This window comes from Muscardinus avellanarius, assembly GCF_963383645.1.
Source record: "Muscardinus avellanarius genome assembly, chromosome: 18".
Lineage (NCBI taxonomy): Eukaryota > Metazoa > Chordata > Mammalia > Rodentia > Gliridae > Muscardinus > Muscardinus avellanarius.
In genome coordinates, this window is record NC_137804.1 from 24,770,392 (window position 1) to 24,794,269 (window position 23,878).

Consider the following 23,878-nt stretch of genomic DNA (forward strand, 5'->3'; position numbering starts at 1 on the left):
GCCACCACGCCTGGCTGCTCATGTCCTTTTGTGAAAGAGTTAAAGAAAGATTAGTTTTAGTTCTATTTTTTGTACTGGCGATTGAACCCAGGGGCATTCAACCTCTGAGTTATGCACAACCCTTATTTTTTGTTTTTGAAACAGGGTCTTGCTACGTTGCTGAAACTAACTTCAAATCTGTGATCCTCTTGTCTCAGATTCCCACGTACTGGCATTACACGTGTGCACTACTGACACCTGGCAGTATTAGTTCTTTAAATATTTGGTAGGCCAGGCGTGGTGGTGCACACTTGTAATCCCAGTACTTGGGAAGCCGAGACAGGAGGATTGCAAGTTCTTGGCCAGCCTCAGCTACTTAGCGAGGCCCTCCAGAACTTAGTGAGACTCTGTTTCAAAATAAAGGATAAAGGGGCTGGGCTCGGTGGTGTATGCTTGTAATCCCAGCATTTGAGAGGCTGAGACATGAAGATCACGGTTTGAGGCCAGGCTCAGCTACTTAGGCCCTTTGAAACTCAGTGAAACCTTGTTTCAAAATAAAGAATAAAAACCAGGCGTGGTGGCCCACGCTTGTAATCCCCGTGCTTGTGAGGCAGAGACAGGAGGATCGCGCAGGTTCAAAGCCAGCCGCGTGCGCTGGCTTAGGAGACCCTGTTTCCAAATAAAAATGTAAAAATAGGTCTGTGAGTGTAGCCCGGAGGTAGAAGGGCTTCCAGGGACCCCAGTACCACCAATAAAATAAAATAAAAAATAAAAAATAAGGCTGCGGGTGTAGCTTGGAGGTAGAATGTCTCTGGGTTCCACCCCTAGTAACACACACAGACACAGACACAGACACACACATACACACACACACAGAATAAAAATTAAGGCTGGTGGTGTATTGTGAAGGTAGAATGCCCCTGGGTTCAATTCCAAGTACCATAAAACAATAACAAAACCCTGTTTCTTTAGGCCTTTTCTATTGGTCTAGTTTCTACTTTATTTCAGCTTTGATCTTTTACTATTTCCTTTTTTCTACTAACTCTGGGCTTAATTATATTATTATATCTTTGAACTATTTTTCTTTTATGTTTGTGGTGCTGGGGATTGAGCCCAGGGGCATTCTATCTCTGAGCTACACCCCCAGCCGTATTTTTTATTCTTTATTTTGAAACAGGGTCTCATTGAGTTGCAGAGGGCCTCACTAAGTAGCTGAGGCTATCCGTGGACCTGGATCCTCCTCAGCCTCGGATCCTGTCTCAGCCTCCCCAATGCTGGGATTATGAGCATGTGCCACTATGCCTGGCTCTCTCTTTCTTTCCTTTTCTCTTCTTTTGTGGTACTGGGCATAAAACCCAGGGGCTTTTCTACCTCTGGGCTATACTCCCAGACCTATTTTATACTTTATTTGAAAATAGGTTCTCAATAAATTGCTGAGAGCCTCACTAAGTAGCTGAGGCTGCTTTCGAACCTGTGCGATCCTCCTGCCTCAGCCTCCCAAGTGCTGGGATTACAAGCGTGCACCACCACACCCGGCTTATTCTTTTTCTTTATTTTTCTTTATTTTTTTTGGTGGTACTGGGGGTGGAACCTAGAGGCTTTCTACCTCCGGGCTATACTCACAGACCTATTTTATATTTTATTTGGAAACAGGATCTCACTAAGTTGCTGAGAGCCTCACTAAGTAGCTGAGGCTGGCTTCGAACCTGCGTGATCCTCCTGTCTCAGCCTCCCAAGCGCGGGGATTACAAGCGTGCACCACCACGCCCAGATTATTCTTTCTTTCTTTCTTTCTTTCTTTTTTTTTTTGGTGGTACTGGGGGTAGAACCCAGGGACTTTCTACCTCCGGGCTATACTCCCAGACCTTATATTTTATTTGGAAACAGGGTCTCACTAAGTTGCCGAGAGCCTCACTAAGTAGCTGAGGCTGGCTTCAAACCTGCGTGATCCTCCTGTCTCAGCCTCCCAAGCGCGGGGATTACAAGCGTGCACCACCATGCGCAGCTTATTTTTTATTTTTGAAACAGGGTCTCAATAAGTTCTGGAGGGCCTTACTAATAGCTGAGGCTTTCCGTGAACCTGGATCCTCCTGTCTCAGCTTCCGAAGTACTGGGATTACAAGGGTGCGCCATCACACCTGGCATTGGACTATTTTTCTTTCTTACTAGACTGTAGTACTTATATATTTGTGATATTAGTCCTTTGTTATAAATAATCTCTAGGTTTGTATTTTATCAAGTACTTTTCATTAGACCAAAGCTTGTGTGTGTGTGTGTGTGTGTGTGTGTGTGTGTTACTGAGGATTGAACTCAAAGGCATTCTAATTCTGAGCTATACCCCCAGCCCTACATATTTTTTTTTTCTTTCTTGTGGTACTGGGGATTGAACCTAGGGGCATTCTAACTCCGCGCTATACCCCCAGCCCTATATTTATTCTTTTTTTTTTTTTTTTTTTGCGGTCCTGGATATTGTACCCAGGGGCATTCTCCTTCTGAGCTATACCCCCAGCCCTGTTTTTTATTCTTTATTTTAAAACAGGGCCTCACTAAGTGGCTGAGGCTGGCCACAGAACAGATCCTCCTGTCTCAGCCTTCCAGGTACTGGGATTACAAGTGTGCGCCACCATGCCTGGCTTTATTTGTTGATAGGTTTCACTAAATTGTAGAGGACTCAACTAAGTAGCTGACGCTGGCCGTGAACCTGCAATCCTCCCATTTTAGCCTCCCAAGTATTGGGATCACAAGTGTGCGCCACCACGCCCAGCTCCAGCCCTATTTTTTACTGTTTATTTTGAAACAGGATCTCACTAAGTTGCTGAGGGCCTCACTTAGTAGCTGCCACTGGCCATAAACTTGTTATTCTCCTGTTTCAGCCTCCCTAGTACTGGGATTACAAGCGTTTGCCACCATGCCTAGCTTCTCTTTTTCTAATAGTTTTAAGTCATCTGATTTTTCTTTCTTTCTTTTCTTTTCTTTTTTTTTTTTGGTGGTACTGGGGATGGAACCCAGGGGCCTTCTACCTCTGGGCTACACGCCCAGACCTATTTTATATTTTATTTGGAAACAGGATCTCTCTTAAACCAGCCGAGGCTGGCTTTGAATCGGTGCGATCCTCCTGTCTCAGCCTCGCATGTATGGGGATTACAAGAGTGCGCCACCACACCTGGCTTCTGATATTTATTTTCATGTAAGTATATGGGTTGGCCTTTATTTTTTTTCCATATGGAAACCCAACTATCCTTAAAGAATTTATGGAATTATTTTTCTAGTGATTTATAACCTAATGTGACCTTTATTATATTTCAAAATTCCATAGGTCGCTTGGACTGATTGCTGAGCTCTTCTGTTCCACTGCTGTATTGATCTCTGCCCTAATACTCTAAGTCATTATCATGAGCCGGGCATGGTGGCGCATGCTTGTAATCCCAGCGCTTGGGAGGCTGAGACAGGAGGATGGCACAGGTTCGAAGTCAGCCTCAGCTACTTAGTGAGGCTCTCAGCAACTTAGTGAGACCCTGTTTCCAAATAAAATATAAAATAGGTCTGGAAGTGTAGCCCAGAGGTAGAAAGCCCCTGGGTTCATTCCTGGCACCACAATAAACAAAACAAACTTGGTTGGGGCATTAGCTCGGTAGCAGAGCACTTGCCCCGTATGCAAGTAGCCCGGATTTGATCCCCACCAGCATAAACAAACAAAAATAAAAAGCAAATGTCATAATCAGCTTTTTAAAGGTCAGCTGTGGAGTGCAGGAGCAAGAGAGGCAGGGTGGGTGGGAGGTTGCTAAATAATTTCAGAGCAAATTTTCAATCCAAATAAAATTATATAACTATGCGAGGACTCCAGGAAGAGTGAAGCAATTTATAACAGGAACCTGGGAAGGAAGTGGAGAAGGCAGAGGTTCCTGGGCCCTGGGAGCTCCTGTTGCCTCAGACTCTGCCTTGGGAAGAAGCTGGCCTCGTGGGAAGGGGTCCACCATGGAGGGAAAAGCATGCTGCTAGAGCTTCGTGCCTGCTTCGCGCTCCGTGTGGAATGAAATGATGGGGCGGCTGGATACACACAAAATTAGGACGGAGAAAAGCCCATGAGTTCAGGTGTGCATCTGTCTCTGCTACATGAAGTCTGGCTAGCTAGGCATGAGCTGGCCGGAGCGAAAGGCTGCTGTGTACAGCAGGAGCACCCCCCCCCCTTTATCTGTTCTCAGCATCTCTGCATGAGGGAGCCACACAGCAGGCACCATGTGATCTAGCCTGAGACAGCTTCATCCTCTGCAGGACAGAGCACTGTGAGCACAGCTGATACGATATGACGAACCCAGGCCTTCATGAGAACCCAGCCTGCCAGTAGGAGATGCCTTTCTTTCTTTTTATTTGTGGTGCTGTGGATGGAACCCAGAGGCTTTCTACCTCTGGGCTACATCCCATTCTTGGATCTCAATGATTTTAAGCCAAGTGCTTCAATAGAAGCCAGCCCTGTCCAGCACCCCATCTAGAAGTGTGACTCACCTTCAGCTCAGCATGCAGGATGTCCCTGGCTTAGACGCCTGGCTGGCAGAAGACGTGGAAACGCACACCCTCAGGTTCCACAGGCTCTCTGTTCTGTAGTTGCACCACAACAAAACAAAACAAGCCGGGCACGGTGGCGCACACTTGTAATCCCACCCTAGGGAGGCGGAGACAGGAGGATCACACAGGTTCGAAGCCAGCTGCACTGGCTTAAGAGAACCGTTTTCCAAATAAAAAAGTATATATATATATATAAAAGGTCTGGGAGTGTAGCCCAGAGGTAGAAGGGCTTCCAGGAACCCCAGTACCACCAAAGAAAAGAAAAGAAAAGAAAAGAACCTCTGGAAAGCTGGGAGTGGTAGCGCTTGCTTGCTTATAATCCCAGCATTTGGGAGGTGAAACAGAAGGATTGCAGTTCACAGACAGCCTCAGCTACTTAGTGAGACACTGTTTCAAAATAAAGAATAAAAAAAATAGGGCTGTGGATATAGCTCAGAGGTAGAATGCCCCTGAGTTCCATCCCCAGTACCTGGATCTTCTCCTTGATAAGCAAAAAAGTGAAACTGGGTTGCTAAGAGTTCTTTCAACATAGTAAGTCTATTACACATGTATAAAGCATGTTTAAAATGAAAGTTTGAGCTGGATGTGGTAATGCACTTTTAATCCCATTACTTCGGAGGCGTTTTGAAACAGGAGAATCTCATGTTTGTGACCAGCCTCAGCAACTTAGTGAGATATTGTTTCAAACTAAAGAGCAAGCCGGATGTGGTGGCGCATTGTAATCCCAGCATTTGGGAGGCTGAGACGGGAGGATCGTGGTTTGCAGACAGCCTCAGCTACTTAGCGAGGCCCTCTGAAACTCAGTGAGACCTGTTTCAAAATAAAGAATAAAAAATAGGGCTGGGGGTGTAGATTGGAGGTAGAATGCCCCTGGGTTCCATCCCCAGACCCGCAAAAAATAAAATAAAATAAAATAGAGGCTAGAGGTATAACTTGAAGGGTTCCATCTCCTGTCAGACAGACAGACAGACAGACAGACAGACAGACACACACACACACACACACACACACACACACAGTCTGTTGAATGACATTTAGAATTTGTAAATACAAATGAACATTAGCCTTCTTGAAGAAAGGTACTTTGGAAAACTAATTACTCGTTCAACTACAGAAATCAATTTGAAATTTTTATTTCTAATTTAAAACAAAGTCAAATAGTTTAAAAAAAATTTCACAAAAAAGCTGGGCGTGGTGGTGCACGCGTGTAATCCCGCATTTGGGAGGCTTAGGCAGGAGGAGAGCAGTTGAGGACAACCTTAGCTACTTAGTGAGGTCCTTTGCAACTCAGCAAGACCCTGTTTCAAAATAAGGAATAAAAATAGGGCTGGGGGTGTTACTCGGAGGTAGAACAACCCTGGGTTTCATCCCCAGACCTGCAAAAAAAACAAAAACAAAAACAAAAACAAAACCACCAGCAGGGTGTGGTGGTGCACACTTGTAATCCCCGCCCTTGGGAGGTGGAGACAGGAGGATCACGCAGGTTCGAAGCCAGCAGTGCTGGCTTAAGAGACCCTGTTTCCAAATAAAAATATAAAAAATAGGTCTTGGAGTATAGCCCGTAGGTAGAAGGGCTTCCAGGAACCCCAGTACCACCAAAATAAATAAATAAATAAATAAAAAATAGGACCGGGGGTGTAGCTGGGTGGTAGAATGTTTCTGGGTTCCATCCCCAGTACTGTAAATAAATAAATAAATAAATAAATAAATAAATAAATAAATAAATAAATAAATAGGCTGGGTATGGAGCTTAGAGGTAGAATGCTACTGGGTTCAATTCCCAGTACCACACATACACACACACACATAAAAAAAAAATCACAAAAGCAATATAGAGTTAACTAAAAATAAATTGGAAATTGTAAAAGGGAAGGGAAATAACACACAACACAAAGGCAACCTTACAATTGTCTTTAAAAATCTTTCCAAGTCCTCCTGCTATAAACATAGCCTGTATGTCTAAACTTTTTTTTTTCCTTTATGAAACCATGGTTAAGCCGGGCATGGTGGCACACGCTTGTAATCCCCGCGCTTGGAAGGCGGAGACAGGAGGATCCCGCAGGTTTGGAGCCAGCCTTGCTGGCTTACAAGACCCTGTTTCCAAATAAAAAAATGTAAAATAGGTCTGGGAGTGTAGCCCGGAGGTAGAAGGGCTCCCAGGAACCCCAGTTCCACCAAAACAAAACAAAACAAAACAAAAAAACAAAAAACCCCCAAACAACAACAACAAAAACCAAAACCATGGCTATTCCACTGAGCATGGTGGCACATGCTTATAATCCTCTCGCTTGGGAGGTGGAGACAGGAAGATTGTTCAAAGCCAGCCTTGCTGGCTTAAGAGACCCTGTTTCCAAATTAAAAATATAAAAATAGGTCTGGGAATGTAGCCCGGAGGTAGAAGGGTTCCATCCCCAGTATCACAAAAAAATTAAAAAAAATAAATAAATAAAAATAAAAACCAAAAAACCATGGCTATTCCATACTGGTAGTCTGTTTCTTTTACTTAATGCACATACTTTGCAAACAGTGATCCTTAGGGTAGATGAATTTATTTATTTATTTATTTATTTTTTGTGGTACTAGAGATGAAACCTAGGAGCCTTACCCTCTGGGCTACACCCCCAGACCTATTTTGTATTTTATTTGAAAACAGGGTCTCACTAAGTTGCTGAGTCTGACTTCAAACCTACGATCCTTCTGCCTTAGCTTCCCAAGAGCTGGGATTACAAGCATGAACCACCACGCCTAGCTTATGAATTTATTTACTTTTATTTTTTTGCAGTACTGGGGATTGAACCCAGGGTTATTCTACCTCTGATTTACAGCCCCAGCCTATTTTTTTTTTAATTTTATTTATTTTTATTTTTTTGGTGGTACTCTGGAACTCAGAGGCTTTCTCCCTCCGGGCTATACTCCCAGACCTATTTAATATTTTATTTTGAAATAGGGTCTCACTGAGTTGCTGAGAGCCTCACTACTGAGGCTGGCTTCGAACCTGTGCAAGCCTCCTGTCTCGGCCTCCCAACTGAGGGAATTACAGCCGTGTACCACCATACCTGGCCAGCCTATTTTTTAATCTTTATTTTGAAACAGGGTCTCACTAAGTTGTGGAAAGCCTCAATAATTACCTGAGGGTGGCTGTGAACCTGCAATCCTCCTGTCTCAGCCTCCCAAGTGCTGGGATTACAAACATGTGTCACCGTGCCCAGCTGGTGGACGAATTTATTTAATCAATGATCTACTGCTGAATTTAGGTTGTTTTATGTTACTCTTACAAAAAATTTGCACTAAATGTCATGGTAGTTAAATTTTGTACACATACTCAAAAAATGTTCTCAAAATAAATCTCTTAGCAGTGAAAAAAAAAAAAAGAAAAAAACAAAACAAAAAAACGGTACTAGGGATTGAACCCAAGGGGCATTTTAACTTTAACCTACATCCCCAGTCTTATTTTATTTTGAAACAGGGTCTCACTAAGTTGCTGAGACTGGCTTTGAACCTGCAAACTTCCTGCTTTGGCCTCCCAAGTACTGGGATTACATGCATGCACCATACTGTTTAGCTCCAGCAATGAATTTTTTGAAACAAGGCTGCTTTTCATTTTTTTCTTTCTTTTTTCTGGCATTGGAGATTGAACTCAAGGCCTTGCACATGCTAGGAAAAAGCTTTATATGGAGTTATATCCAAGCCCTTTTTTGTGTATGTGGTGCCGAGGAAATGAACCCAGAGACATTCTACCTCTGAGCTACACCTCCAGCCCTATTTTATTTATTTGGAAACAGGGCCTTGTTAAGTAGATGAGAGCCTCACTAAGTTGCTGAGGCTGGCTTTGAACCTTCAATCCTCCTGTCTCAGCCTCTGAAGTACTAGGATTACAGGCATGTGTCACCATGCGCGGCTCATCTAAGCTCTTTTAAAATTTTTATTTTGAAAGCCGGGTGTGGTGGCGCATGCTTGTAATCCCAGCATTTGGGAGGCTGAGACTGGTGGATCGTGGTTCGCAGACAGCTCAGCTACTACTTAGTGAGGCCCTCTGCAACTCAGTGAGACCCGGCTTCAAAATAAAGAATAAAAAATAGGGCTGGCGTTTAGCTGGAGGTGGAATGCCCCTGGATTCCACCCCCAGACTTGCAAAAATAAATAAACAAATACATTTTTATTTTGAGATAGGAGTCTCACTGAATTGCCGAAGCTGGCCTCAAATTTGTACTCCTGCCCGTCTCCCAAGCAGCTGGGATTACAGGCAGGTGCCACCGTATGAAGCGAAGGCCGCGTCTTGAACGCAGTTGTTTGCATGCAGGTGTTTCTCTTTGGTAGCAGATTCCCATCCTTTGGAAAGTAGATATATAATTACTGGAAGAACCCCACATTCGCTGGTGTCAAGTCTGGTGATTAAAGTGAGAAATAAAACTCTGCAATACTGTTTTTGGCAGAGAGCTTCTGACTATACAGCGTTGCAACTGGTTTTCACTTGTGCTCAAAGTGGCTCTAAAGACTACAACAGGAATTCCATTACCCGCACTGGCTCGTTACCAACTCCATCTATTACTTCCCAGGGTGACAACTATGAGGGTGAAGCTGGGCGATGGCGCCTTCTCAGGAGCCAGGATATTACAATCAGACCTCAGTCATATACACAGCAGTTCTGAACAGGTGAGTCGAGCAAGTCATCTAAAGTAGATGTTCTGGTTCACCTAAAACTTTAATATTTGTAACTTCAGTATGACATTCTCATAAACACTTATTTTTATCACTTGAATGGTATCTCACATATAGTATTTTAAAAATTTTCATATGACCACCACAAATATGAGTATTATTCTCCCCATTTTATAGATGAGGAAATGGAGATTCAGAGAGTGATTTGCCCAAAGAAACAGATCCAATAAAAGGCAGAATCAAGATGCCAATACAGACCTGTGAAGCTTTAAACGCCATGTTTCTTTCATTTTCTGACCCGGTCATATAGCACCTTTGAATAATTCTTAAATGTATCATTATAGGGTCGTTCAATTCTTAACTGTTGTGCTTAAAATTTCTTAATGACTATCAGTACCAGGCAACAGTCCTACTCTTTATTTAACCTGGAAGCAAACTGAACAAAACTGGAGGTATTGCTTATGAATAGGCTCATTTATATTCTTGAGGAAAAACTGGAAGTAACTACAAAAGCCCATTTATCCAATTTGAATAAAGTAAATATTGACACTAGACCTTACACTTAATGAGACTTGTCTGGCAAGTGAGTCAGAGTTTAACAATAACCATATTAAAAGGGGAAAAATCAGAGTAGTAAATTAAATAAAAGGCTAATAAACCTTGAAGGAAACAGCTCTGTGTTTTCTTTTAAACCCCAAATAACAGCAAACATATGTTACGTTGCATAAGGAGTCATTTCAAGCAGAGGTTAGTAACAACTGAGTAGTAGAACCGGCACCAAGACTCTCAATGATGTCCAACTCAAACACGCATAGGGAGAGTAAAGTTATTTTATTAAATCATGCACATCACGTGTGTTAGTGCAAATAGTTTAATCTGTACTCCAGAAATTCTATTGTATTTTATATCTTTACAAAATAGATTTCAAACAATTATTTACTTTAAAAAATGTAATTCTGAAGTTAAGCATTTCAGAACGATATTTGCAATAACCTATATACAAGAGGTACTGGGTACCACTGGCATATTAGCATTCTGTGGTGGAGTGGCTTCCTGCAACAGAAAAGGATGAAATGAACTATGTGACAGTGTCTTCTACAAGTCAATTGTGACTAATTCCTCCATAAATCTAGTGATCCTCCCAACAGCAATCCCAAATAGCTTAAAATAGAACCTTTAAGGTATCAACAATGACGGCCAAACATCACAAGGCAAATTATAACCTAAACTCCTATTTCAGTATTTGGCTAGATCTGTGTATTTCCACAGAAAATTCAAGCCAATTCAATGACACCCCCCCTCCCCAGTCTTCACTGACTGAAAAATTTAACTATGTGACATTTCAGGATATTCTATGACCTAAATAAACTTTATTGATGTCACTATGGTGCTGCACAAAACCATAGCTAAACTTTCACTTCTGTGTTTAAAATTTATAACATCAAGCAGTGTTTGGGTGCTTCACTGTGCATGGAACACTTCATCTTGGGAATAGTGCTTCTCATTGACAGAACATCCCAGTTAACAGCAATAAAAAGAAAATACCACTTGCATACCCAACCAGGAAATCTGCTGGTAGGTAATACCTTGAACATGAATTAGCTCTGAAACATCATAACCAAATTAAGTCACTAAAAGCTTATCTAAAGAGATATAATTCTTTCGTCAATGAAACATGCTTGGAGGAACGGATGATAGAAAAAAAAAATCATGCTTCCTAAAATGCTGTATATGAGAAAAAGTAACTTGGCTTTTAAAGAAAATATCTCTTTAAATACATGAGGTTTAATAAATTACATTCCAATCGACTTAAGAGTTTGGTTGACTGCAGTGAAACTGTGTAATTACTATGTTTTTGCTCCCAGAAATACTTCAGTTTGCTTGAGAAAATACACACTCTCATGGAAAGTTTTTCAAAGTTGATGTCCTCCACATCTTCAAGTCACATTAAGGCTGAACGAGCGTGCACATACTCCCCAAATCATCACTATAACAGTCTTTTCCAAATGTATTTTTTCTTTAAAAAAAAAAAAATCCACACAAAGAGTTGTCTCTAAGTCTTGTTCCCAATAGCTCAGTGGTTTTATAACAAGTAAAAATGGCGTAAATATGTAAAAAATATATATATATGTGCATATATTTCAAACTGATAGGCACTGAGCACACAGGGCCTCTCTTCCCATGTATGTATTGGTTGTTTGGTTTGGGTAGTCATCGAATCAGAAAAATGAATTATCTGGCCATCAGAATTCAGAGTAAAATACCCATAAATTTAATGGTATAAATAATTTGGTGTACCAAGAAGCCTACTTTAGGCCACCATAATATTCAGAATCTCAACATACTAATTTAAAAATTACATGAAAAATTGCAAGCAAATTATTGCTTACAGTAGAATAAAGTCACAATTTTATATTCTCTCTATAGACAGATACATTTTATATAATTTAAAGCAATGACCCTACAGCTGTATTCTTGCACTTCTGCTGTTTTAAGAGGTAAAAAGGAAGGAAACGGTGCTGCCTGTCCCCAGCGTGAGTGTGACGTCAGCTTCTCGAGGGAGGACGCGTACAGACTCGGGAGACGCTCTCAGGGAGAAGCTTTGGCCAGGCCTGGTACATACAGCACGATGGCTGTCACCGCGACCAGGGCGGCCAACATGGGCGTCCAGGGCCAGGGCTTCTGTGGAGAGAAACCAAGAGTCAGCAGCTCACTCTCCCGCTCGTCACACCTAGCACCCCTTGGTCCAGAGAGTCCTGAACACTTAACCGAATATTGGAAAAATCTTATCTTTGCAAAGTGCGAATACAGCATAAAAGGTAAAGGCAAAAAGGAGTGAGGGAGCGCGAGGAGGAGAGCCGTAACAGGCCATCGCTGGGAGTCTAACACACCCCAGGCAAGTCCTGTGCAGTTTCAACTGTGTTGCTGTTGAAACCTAGTAGTGACCTCTAAAACCCCTCTGGGTTCTGCCTGCATTGTTTACTTGGGTACCCACAGATTCCAATATAATTGATGCCTGTAGTATGTTTCTGCCTAAAATGTTTCTTTCTCTTTTTGGGGGGGTATTGGGGATTGAACACAGGGCGTTCTCCCTCTGAGCTACACCTCCAGCTCTATTTTATTTTTATTTTGAAATAGCATCTGGCTATGAACCTGCAACCCTCCTGTCTCAGCCTTCCAAGTCCTGGGATTACAAGTGCGTGCCGCCAAATCTGGCTAAAATGTTTACTTCTTCATGAAAACCAGACTCGTGTGTTGGGACAGTTTTACATAGGGGCTGGTAGCTAAGGTGATAGAAAATGATCTAGGGTTTGATCCTCTAACTTGATATAATCAGATGAGGTTCAACGTGGGGAACTATCATTAGGGATGCCGCCTATCTCATTACTTTTGGTAAAGACACTGTCCAGTGTAAAAAAGCCCATGTGACTACTTTGTTGATTTTGCTGTATTGGAGATTAAACTCAGGGGCATTCTACCTCCGAGCTACACCCCCACCAGCCCTATTCCGCCCCCCTTCCTCTAAGGTCTACCTCCAGCCCTATTTTTAATTCTTTATTTTGAAACAGGGTCTCATTGAGTTGCAAAGGGCCTCACTAAGTAGCTGAGGCCGGCTTGGAACCTGCAATCCTCTTGTCTCAGCCTCCCAAGTACTGGGATCACAAACATGTACCACCATGGCCGGCTTTATATGTTATACTATTATACATGCCAGTAACAGGCAATTAGGGATGGGCTATTTCCTATATACTTTCAGAAGGCTTTATAATATCAGTTTGCTTTGATTGATACCTTTACTTTTACTGATGTTCTAAGAATCTTATGGAGGAAGTTGTTTTTTAAAGAAATACTCTGATTTGCAGAGCAGGGCTCGGAAAGGTAAGAGGTAGGGTTCATATCCTCATTAGTAAATCTGTCTTGGGGTTTGAGATTATGAGTCAGTGCCTCCTTATGCTAATCTCATTTTCTTTCATCTTCCTAGCCACAGTGCAAACAGGCAAAGGGGTGAAGCAAAGAAATTCTACACTATGGAAGGAAAAGAAAGGGGAAGGGAAGGAGGGGGACGAAAGCTGGGTAAAACCTTCAAAGACGCAAACTCTTCATTTCTCATTCAAATCTGATAAAACACATAATTGGGAAGGGGGTACTAATATTGCAGAAATTCACTGTTTACTCCAGTTGGCTAGAGACAAAGACTCAGTTAAAGAAAGCACATTAACAACTGGTTAGGTTGGAATTAATTCGTGGTTAGCATTACTACAAAGGAAACAAGACAAAATGTTATGCGATTAGTGGACTGTTCATTCACTGGCAGGACACAAACACATGGCGCTGGCATACTCAATGAAGGGTTTGCTTCAGGTAACAAGATACCCGTGTGGTTTGCCATGCACTACATCACAAAGATGGCACAAACAGGTGACGGGAACAAACAGACAACGACTCAACGGCAGTGCTTGTACCTTTCTCTACCACAATGGACCGAAACACCAAAACAGGAAAGCCAGGAATAGGCCGATGAAAACGGCTGGGACGGGTTGTAATATGGAAGGCTGAAGAAGGGAAGGGATATTAAAATCATTTTATGCTATGAAAAAAAATCAGATAAGATGATTTAGACCCCAGGGGAGTGGGAGAAAGAAAGGAAGACTGAGGTAATAGAAGTATATCACTCAGGTTTTGCACTGATTCAAACATTTTAAAGACATCTAGCATAATCCAGAATGATGGGCCATGGTATATATGTTGGCAAATTCACAGTTTAAAAAGAACAGCTAGAGGCAATGGTCAACATGTGTGTCCCTAAAACCCAACGAAATCTAACAATGACAAACCAGAGCGGGACGCTGCTTCACCAACTGATGCGCCGCGGGACAACAGATTATTCTGTTCCCTTGGCAAAGGCCAAAATTTATTTTAGCTCTCCATTAAAGACCTTTAGATTTTGCCAACCAAACAAAACTCATGCTTATGCGACAGTATTGCTTTCAAGCTTAAAAAATAACTGCCCTATGATGATGTACGCTTTTTATTTTTTGTGGTGCTGGGGATTGAACCCAGGGGCATTCTACCTCTGAGCTACATCCCCAGACCTATTTTTTTTTATTTTGAAACAGGGTCTCACTGACTGCAAAGGGCCTCACTAAGTAGCTGAGGCTGTTGGCGAACTGTGATCCCCCTGTCTCAGCCTCCCGAATGCTGGGATTATAAGCGTGCACCACCACGCCCAGCTTAATGTGTACTTCTTAAATCAGATAAATGATGTGACACAATATATGAAAAATTCTTCATTAGTAAAAACAGGCAACCAAGTCTTAGGACCTCATTTATGATACCAGAATATATACATATATATTCTATGTATATTCTATTATATATTTTTTCTTTTTTTGTGGTACTGAGGGTTGAACCTAGGGGAGTTCTACAGTTCCAGCCCTTTTTTTATTTTTCATTTTGAAACAGTGTCTCACTAAGTTGCTGAAAGCCTTGAGCCTGACATTCTCCTGTTTCAGCCTCTCAAGTACTAAGATTACAAGTGTGTCACCAAGCCCAGTTTATAATTTATTTTTGAAATGGTAAGAGAATTACTTAGAACCATAAGTAACCCACATTACTTTGAACCATAAAAAGGGAAATTCACCCCTAAGGTGAATTCCTTTTTAGCAGTATAAATAATAACAACAAAGTTACTTTTTAAAAAGTTCGAAATATCCAGGGGAAGTCCATTCTGATTATGCTAGATGTCTTCACAGGTTAATTTAGCAGCAAGTGGACTGAATTCCATAATAAGAGGGGTATGAATTAATACAAAAGAGAGAAGTAATAAAAAAAGTTATGATCTGATTTTTGAAGAATTCTGTAATCTACATATATTTATTTATTTTACTGGAGATTAAACCTGGGGCATTCTATTTTGGAATAGGGTCTCCCTAAGTTGCTGAGGCTGGCCTTGAACCTGAGTTCTTCCTGTCACAGCCTCAAAGTACTGGGATCATAGGCATGCACCACCATGCCTACCTTGTATTCTACCTTTAAAAAAACAAACGCAATCCATTTTGCTTAGCTAAAGCCTTCACATCCAATTTCATCAACTTCTAAATGGCTTCTATGTAAAACAGCAATCCCTTACTGTCTAAAGTCTTAGATGTTCTCTTTTGTATGTGTGGTACTGGGGACGGAACCCAGGGGCATTCTACCTCCGAGCTAAACCCCCAACCCTATTTTTTATTCTTTAATATGAAACAGGGTCTCACTGAGTTGCAAAGGGCCTAAGTAGCTGAGGCTGTCTGCGAACCGCGATCCTCCTGTCTCAGCCTCCTGAATGCTGGGATTACAGAGATGTTCTTAAGCAAAGGACAGTTGGACACAACTCATGAGCATTCTGTGTACAACTGCGTCACGGCGTGGCCATGCAACATCACTCTTTGTACTTCACTGCAAGTTAAGCAAAGTGCCTTCCTCCACAGAAAGCCTGTGGCTCATGTACACTGAGTGTGCAAGCCATGACAGCTGGAAATAAGTCAGAGCACAACTAACCACACTGAACATCCATCAGTTAGGGCTTACAAAGGCAATGGTCACCAAAACGTACAATGTGACATTTATTTAGTATAACAACTTCTTTTTAAAGATCTTTCTAGCAAATGGAAAACAAATGTCACCAAACTCAATTTATACCATATTTTCCCCACCTGTGTCTGCCTGCTTCCCCACATTCTCTCTCCTCTCTCTCACATTCTCATTCTCTCTCTCTCTCTCTCTCTCTCTCTCTCTCTCAAAAGCCCCACAGAAATTCACCAATATTCTCTAATACTTACAGGAGGCCAAAAAGACATCAAGCTTTTTATGAATATACCTTAGTGAGAACATGATTAGTATAAAATAAATCCTGCCCTTCCCACCATAACTCAGTGCTAAGGACCAGTAGGTAGCACTTTCTTTGAAATGGGTCCCAATGCTCGTTTCTCATCAGGGAAGAGATAAGAGCTGGATGATGGCTTAGTGGCAGAATTTCTGGTGAGCTGTCTTATTGCAAACAAGGTTCTTCTCCAGGGAGTCCTCAGGCTCTTCTAGGGGTACAAGTTAAAGGGGTAAATTCTTACTAAAAAATTTGACAGTGCAATGATTCCATCATGGAATGTCATGATGAAGCATACTTTATCTGTACCCTACCTAGGTCAATTAGTGGCTCAAATCAGTAATCAAGTCCTCCAAAAGTTAGTTTCAAGTCCCTCGCCTTCCTCTCAAGCAATACTAAGCCAAGTTGGCAAAGACTTACATTATTTCCTTTCTCTCGAAGCAGCTTCAGGTTGTCTTTACATTGTTTGAGCTCATCTGTGATTGACTGCTTTTCCTGCTCAGTCATTTCAAACTTCAACTTCAGTTCTGAGAGTACAGTCTGTGTCTTTTCATACTAAAGGCAAAGAAAAAAAGAGTGTGCAGACTTGACTTAAAATGGGCATGAAGTTGTGGTTGTAGCCAGGTTTAAATACCAGAACCCGTTTAGTCACCTTCAACTCCAAAGTCTAGCCTTTTTATTTAAATAAGGATGAGAATCATTTAAGCTCATAGTAAGAAGTCCTATTTAATGTTGACTTGATCCTATGTAAGAATTTTCTGGCCCTGGAATTACAAAAAAAGTGAATAGAAGACACCATTTTAAATGTTATCTGTTTCTAATATAAAGGATCACTTTTTCCACAAGGGAGTTATGGGAGAAAAGAGAAATCTTAAACTGAGAAAAAGGAGAGCATATGAAGAAAATTTCATAGTCTAATTAGTGGCAATGTCAGGAGGCCCGAGCTTATATCCTGGGAAGTAAACAATGTCAGTCAAGCTACTTCAGTCTTTTTGTTTGGCACTGGGAATGAGCTATACCTCCAGTTCTTATTTTTTATGTTGAAACAGGGTCTCGCTAACTTGCTGGAGCTGGCTTCCAACCTGTGACCCTCTTGTCTCAGCCTCCCAAGTACTGGGATTACAAGCATGCTCTACAGAATGCAGTTACTTTGTCTTGAAGTAAAAAGTATTAATTTCCAATATGTTGCCCTTAATCCAGCCTCAGTGGATATAAAGTATTCTGGCTAAGTGAATTTTCCAGGACACTGAAGCAAAGAAATGTATCTAATGTATCTGTGTATTAATGTATCTGTGGTAGTAAGTATTTACATACCACCATAATTGGAAACTACTCTTTTTCTCTCCACTTAAAACTTATCAGCATCAATTAAATATTTCTGTGGTAATGGAGATTAAACCTAGGGGTATTTTACCTCTGAGCTACACACTCCAGCCCTATTTTATTTTTTATTTTGAAACAAGGTCTCAGTAAGTTGCTGGGAGCCTTGCTAAGTTGCTAAGACTGACTTCAAACCTGAGAGATCCTCTTGTCTCAGCCTCCCAAGTACTGGGATTCCAGGCATGTACTATCATACCTAGCAATTAAAAATAACTTTATTCATTTATTAAGGTACTGGGGATTGAACCCAGAGGCATTCTACCTCCCAGCCTGATTTTATTTCTTACTTGGAAATAGGGTCTCACAAGGTTGCTGAGAGCCTTGATAAATTGCTGAGGATGGCTTTGAACCTGTGATCCTCCTGTCTCAGCCTCCCAATTACTGGGATTATAAGTGTGCGCCACCACACCTAGCTAAAAATAATTTAAAAAGATCTGTTTCTGATAAGAATTTTTCTTTTTTCTTATTTTGCTTTGTGGTACTGGGATTTACTATGCTCAATAAAAATAAGTATTAAAAAGAATGAGGTATGGTGGTGCCCACCTGTAATCCCAGTACTGGAGAGGTTAAGACAGTAGGACTGCAGATTCGAGGCTGGCCTCAGCAACTTGGAAAGACCTTGTTCCGAAATAGAAAGTAAGAAGGGGTAGGGGTGTAACCTGGAGATGGAATGCTCCTGGGTTCAACCCCCAGTACCAAATAAATAAATGTAAAAATCAAGAACAACAAAAAGGGAGAATGAAAATGTGTAAAAACATCAGAAGAGAGAAGGACAAGGTTTCGGAAAGGTCAGAGTCAGCATGGAGGTAATCAGAAAGGGGGAAGAAAGACATGACAGAAACACCCATTACCCAACAGCATTCCCAGAACAAGCCTGTGGAGCGTCCAGAGAATGAACTAAGGAGTAAGATTAAGAACTTTATGACAGCGTCTTCCAGTTGCTGCTGAGGGTCTGCGGACTCCTCCAGAAGGCAGAGGTTACTGGCAGGCTGCCAAGGCAAAGTCACTGTAACTATACTAGCTTCCGCACCTTAGAACATAATCAATTCTCAATGATCCATGAACTGATTCTTAACAGTGACTAATAAAGAGTAAGTGAAAAGTGCTTTGGTGAGCAGAATTTTCCGTATTTTTCTTTTCTACCACTCTTACATCCAGTCTCCTCTTTACACCGAAGCTATTAATCATTTCTCCATTCCAGAAGTTGTGAAGCAAAACCACCGGAAAGCAGCGCCGTCAGGAAGAGCCTGCTGCTCACCTCCAGCATAGGAGTAGGTGGGAGGCTGCCCCCGCCGCCAGAGGGCAAAGCCTTTTCAACCAGTCTTTGCTAGGTAGACTTGTGAGCTCAGTATTTTATGGATGCTTAAGTTACAGATATTCCTACTCAGTTAAAAAATATTAGCCGGGCGTGGTGGCGCACGCTTGTAATCCCCGCGCTTGGGAGGCAGAAACAGGAGGATCGCGCAGGTTCGAAGCCAGCCCCGCGCGCTGGCTTAGGAGACCCCGTTTCCAAATAAAAATGTAAAAATAGGTCTGGGAGTGTAGCCCGGAGGTAGAAGGGCTTCCAGGAACCCCAGTACCACCAAAAAAAAAAAACAAAAACAAAAATATTACCCAGGTGTGGTGGCACACTCCTGTAATCCCAGTATTTGGAAGGCTGAGACAGGAGGACTGGAGGTTCAAAGTCAGCCTCAGCAATACAATGAGACCTTGTTTACAATTAGGACCGGGGGTGTATTTCAGAGATAGAATGCCTCTGGGTTCAATCCCCACTGACACAAAATTTAAAAAATTTAAAAATAAAAAATAGAGATTCTTTCTAAAATCAAACATTATTTTCTCTTAATAAAATTTTCTTGTAGTTTTCCTTTGTTAAATTCTCATATAAGCTGGGCGTGGTGGCACACACTTATAATCCCAGCATTTGGGAGGTTGAGACAAGAGGACTGCGGTTCACAGACAGCCTCAGCTACTTAGTGAGGCCCTTTGCAACTGTTTCAAAATAAAGAATAAAAAATAGGGCTGGGGTATAGCTTGGAGGTAGAATGCCCCTGGGTTCCATCCCCAGGACTGCATAAGAAATTCATATAAAAGCTGCCACATTTATTTAAATTTGGTTAGTGGAACAAAGGTCACCGGCAGCCTCAGCATCACACCTTGCTTGGATATTGTTCCTGCCCCATCTTGCTTTCTAAACTTTGAGGTGAGAAATGAGCTCAGTCCTGACTTAAGAGGGTAGTATCACATAATGTTACCAACACTTTTGGCTTTTCTTTATAAAAACAATCAATCATATGTGGCTTTACTTATCTTGTAAGACTTTAGCTTGTTACTGTGCTACAGATGTATAGCCATGATATCGTGCATATTAATATAAAGCATGATTCTATGAGAGAGAGGAGAACACAGGAGAAGCGTTGAAAGGGATAAACGCGCCGTCAGTACAAGGCAGTAACTCATTTGCAGTGAATCACACAGAGGTAAGACTCATCGGGAACTCTGAGTTACACTAGTATTCAGTACATTCACAGTAAGACAAACGGAAAGAGCAACTTCACAGTACAAAGGAATACGATGGCTGCACACCATTTCACAATGGCAAACAGTGGAAAGGCAAACAGGAAAGAAACACTGACAAGCTAGACGTGGTTTTCAATGTGCTGCATTTAATGCGATCCACAGACTATCAGCAGTTTGAGGCATGACATGTCACTGCCATTTGTGGAAACACTGGGAGCATTTTGCAGGGATCACTCAGTGACTGCAAGCAGGCACACAACGCCAGAAAATGGCTAAACACATTCACGGCAACACTGAACAGGTCTGTCTTCCAATCACAGCAGTTTTTTCCAGATTTTTAAAGAAATATGCCATATACACTGGAGGGACACAAAGTGCTTACGGTATTAAATACTAGGGTATTTACTTTGGCACAAAATTTGTGGTCCATCCAAATAAAATGAGATTTCTCCTAAAACAAATATCCTCAGCAAGGTAAAGGCAAACATATTACAAAATCAATATGTCTACATGAAAATAAAGTGTTACAGCTTTTTTCTTTAGCAACAAACACAAAGACCAAACAGTTATCATTTCCAAATTCAGGATATTACAAAGAAAGCAAACTGAGAAGAAAACTTGCCTTGACTAAACAGACCTAAAACACAGTTTTGGAGCCGGGCATGATGTGCACGCTTGTAATCCCAGTACTTGGGAGGCTAAGACAGGAGGATCGCAGGTTCATGGCCGCCGCAGCTACTTTATGAGGACCTCTGCAACTTCGCAAGACCCTGTTCTAAAATAAAGAATAAAAAATAGGGCTGAGGGTGTATCTCAAAGGTAGAATTCTTCTGAGTTCCATCCCCAGTACTGGAAAAAAAACTGGGAAAATTCATTATTTAAGACAAAGAGTTATCTTCAGCTGCACTCTAATTTATAAAGAATCTTCCCTTTCAATGAGTCTCGTTGGGGTGGTCCCTAATGAGTACATAGCTTCATCAGCCTTTTCTATCCCCTGAGCTGGCCAGGAGGCAATGCAAGGAGTAGAGACCATCAGAACCCACAAACTCTTACTAATCTGTTCCAATTTTTTTCTTTTTTGGTAATACTGGGGTTCCTGGAAGCCCCTTCTACCTCCGGGCTACACTCCCAGACCTATTTTATACTTTTTAAAATTTGGAAACAGGGTCTCTTAAGCCAGTGCGGCTGGCTTCGAACCTGCACGATCCTCCTGTCTCCGCCTCCCAAGTGTGGGGATTACAAGCGTGCGCCACCACGCCTGGCTAATCTGTTTCAATGTTAAGAAAAGGTTCTTGTGTTGCTCAGGAAAAAGCTGGGTAAGGTTCCTGTTCCAAAGTCAATCCTCACCTTCTTTTTTTTTATTTCTTTGTGGTGCTGTGGATTGAACCCAGGAGCATTCTACCTCCAAGCTGTTACCCCTAGCCCTATTTATTCTTTGTTTTTGAAACAGGATCTCACTAGGTTGCTGAGGCTGTTCTCAAATCTGTGATCCTCCTGTCTCAGCCTCCCAAATACTGGGGTTACAGGTGTGCACCACAACATTCAGCAACCTTGACTTTTTTTTTTGTGGTACTGGGGATAGAATCCAGGGGCATTCTACCTCCGAGCTATACCCCCTGCTCTATATTTTAGTCTTTATTTTGAAACAGGGTCTAAGTTGTGGAGGGCCTCACTAAATAGCTGAGGCTGTCTGCGAACCGAGCTCCTCAGGTCTCAGCCTCCAGAATGCTGGGATTACAAGTGTGCGCCACCATACCCAGCTAACCTTTACCATTTTTAACAGTATTAAAAAAAAAAAAAAAAAAAAAAGCTGAGCCAGGCGTGGTGGTACACACTTGTAATCCCAGTACTTGGGAGGCTGAGACAGGAGGATCATGAAGGTTTAAAGCCAGCCTCAGCTACTTAGTGAGCCTCTCAGCAACTTAGTGACATCCTGTTTTTTAAAAAAAAAAAAAAAGACTGCTTAAGTCAAGGTTTTAAGCAAAATGAGGTTAAAACTGAGTGTACAAGTTTGTGAAGTGGAAAGAGGTAGGGTTTGGAAAAAGTAAAGAGTCATAGAACATGTGTTTAGCAGGCTGGCTATGAGGTAAATTTTAAGAAACATTTTAGACCACTTTCAGCAGAGGATATGGCCTGAACATATGGCCCCAAGCTTTTCAGTTATTATGATAATCTTTTTTTTTTCGGTCCTGGGGATTGAACCCAGAGGTCTTCTACCTCCAAGTTATACTCCCAGCCCAGTTTTATTTCTTATTTGGAAACAGGGTCTCACTAAGTTGCAGGGGGCCTTGCTAAGTTGCCAAGGTTGGCTTTGAACCTGTGATTGTCCTGTCTCAGCCTCCTAAGTACTGGGATTACAAGCTTGTGCCACCACGCCCGACTATGATAATCTTTTTGAAGGATAAATAATGGATCAAGTGATCAATGAAGGGCTCCTCATATAGGTCAATGAACTAGTAGAGAAAAGTTAAAATGTAAGTTTGCATATTAATGAAAACAAATCCTACCGATGAATTCTCTATATATGGAGCATAATTCATAGTCAGAAATCACCAGGTATGTTCCACATGTCAACTTTGTGATAGGTAACATGACTCCTGCTTCTCTCTCTCTTTTTTAACTAGCATGGATATCTGATTTGCTTTTGGCCTTAAGTCCAACCATAAGTGGGCTCATAATGTCTTTTTGCTTTACCTCTTTCTGTACATCCTTTGCTTGGTTTTCAGCTTTACTGAGAAGGGTTTTTAAATCAGTTGAATCTCGAAGATGCTGTTCTTTCAACGATCCCACTTGGTTCTCAAGCTCCTTCCTAGACATCTGAAGGACGCTGAGATCACTGGTAAGCTCTAAACTCTGCTTCTGAGAACTGCAACACAAATATTGACAGTTATTCACAGGTAGAAACTGGATACAGCATCAAGTCCAACTTCTTAAACATTTTACTAGGTTTAAGAAATCAAGTGGAAGAAAGCTGGGTATAGTGAGGCACGCTAGTAATCCCAGCATTTGGGAGGCTGAGACAGGAGGATCGTGGTTTGCAGACAGCCTCAACTACTTAGTGAGGCCCTTTTGCAACTCAGTAAGACACTGTTTCAAAATAAAGAATAGGAGCTTGGGAGGCTAAAACAGGAGGATTGCAGGTTTATAGCCAGCCTCAGCAACTCAGTGAGACCCTGTTTCAAAAAACAGTAAATAGAGCTAGGTATAATGGCTCACACTTAGCTGGGCGTGGTGGTGCATGCGTGTAATCCCCGCGCTTGGGAGGCTGAGACAGGAGGATGACACAGGTTCGAAGCCAGCCTCAGCTACTTAGTGAGGCTCTCAGCAACTTAGTGAGACCCTGTTTCCAAATAAAAATATAAAATAGGTCTGGGAGTATAGCCCAGAGGCAGAAGGCCTCTGGGTTCTACTCCCTGTACCACCACCACCACCACCACCACCACCACCACCACACACACACACACCAAAAAAAAAAAAAAAAAAAAAAAAAAAAAAAAAAAAAAAAATTGGCTCATACTTGCAATCCTAGTAATTGGGAGGTTGAGATAGAAGGATCACAGGTTTAAGGATGACCTCAGTGATTAATGAGACTCTCATCAAACTATTGAGTACCTCTTTCAAAATAAAAATAAAAACAAAAAATTGGGCTGAGGGTAGAATGCCCCTGGGTTCAACCCCCAGTACAAAACAAAACAACAACAACAAAAAAAGTAATAGGGCTCCGGTGTAGTTCAAAAATAGAATGCAGAATGCCCCTGGGTCCAATCCCCAGTACTTGCAATAAATAAACAAATTGTACATCTGAGCTTTGCCCCAGCCCTATTTTATTCTTTTTTATTTTGAAACAAGGGCTCACTAAGTTATGGAGCGCCTCATTCAGTTGCTAAGACTGGCCTCGAACATATGATCCTCCTATCT

At 41.8% G+C, this 23,878-nt stretch overlaps 1 protein-coding gene across 25 annotated transcripts in view; it reads right to left on the reverse strand.

The window, feature by feature from the left end:
* Positions 1-11,790: 11,790 nt before the first annotated feature.
* Positions 11,791-23,878, reverse strand: part of SLMAP (sarcolemma associated protein) — a gene marked incomplete at both ends in the record, with an annotated part of 160,510 nt that continues 148,422 nt past the window's right edge. For 14 of the 25 annotated variants that reach the window (XM_080715184.1, XM_080715177.1, XM_080715182.1 and 11 more), the window contains 3 exons: positions 13,671-13,754; positions 16,481-16,615; positions 22,655-22,826. In XM_080715184.1, coding sequence (XP_080571310.1) covers positions 13,671-13,754; positions 16,481-16,615; positions 22,655-22,826 — 391 coding nt within the window. Of the gene's footprint in view, positions 11,884-13,670; positions 13,755-16,480; positions 16,616-22,654; positions 22,827-23,878 lie in introns of those variants that run through there. The other 11 variants (XM_080715176.1, XM_080715171.1, XM_080715173.1 and 8 more) reach the window with 1 other exon arrangement.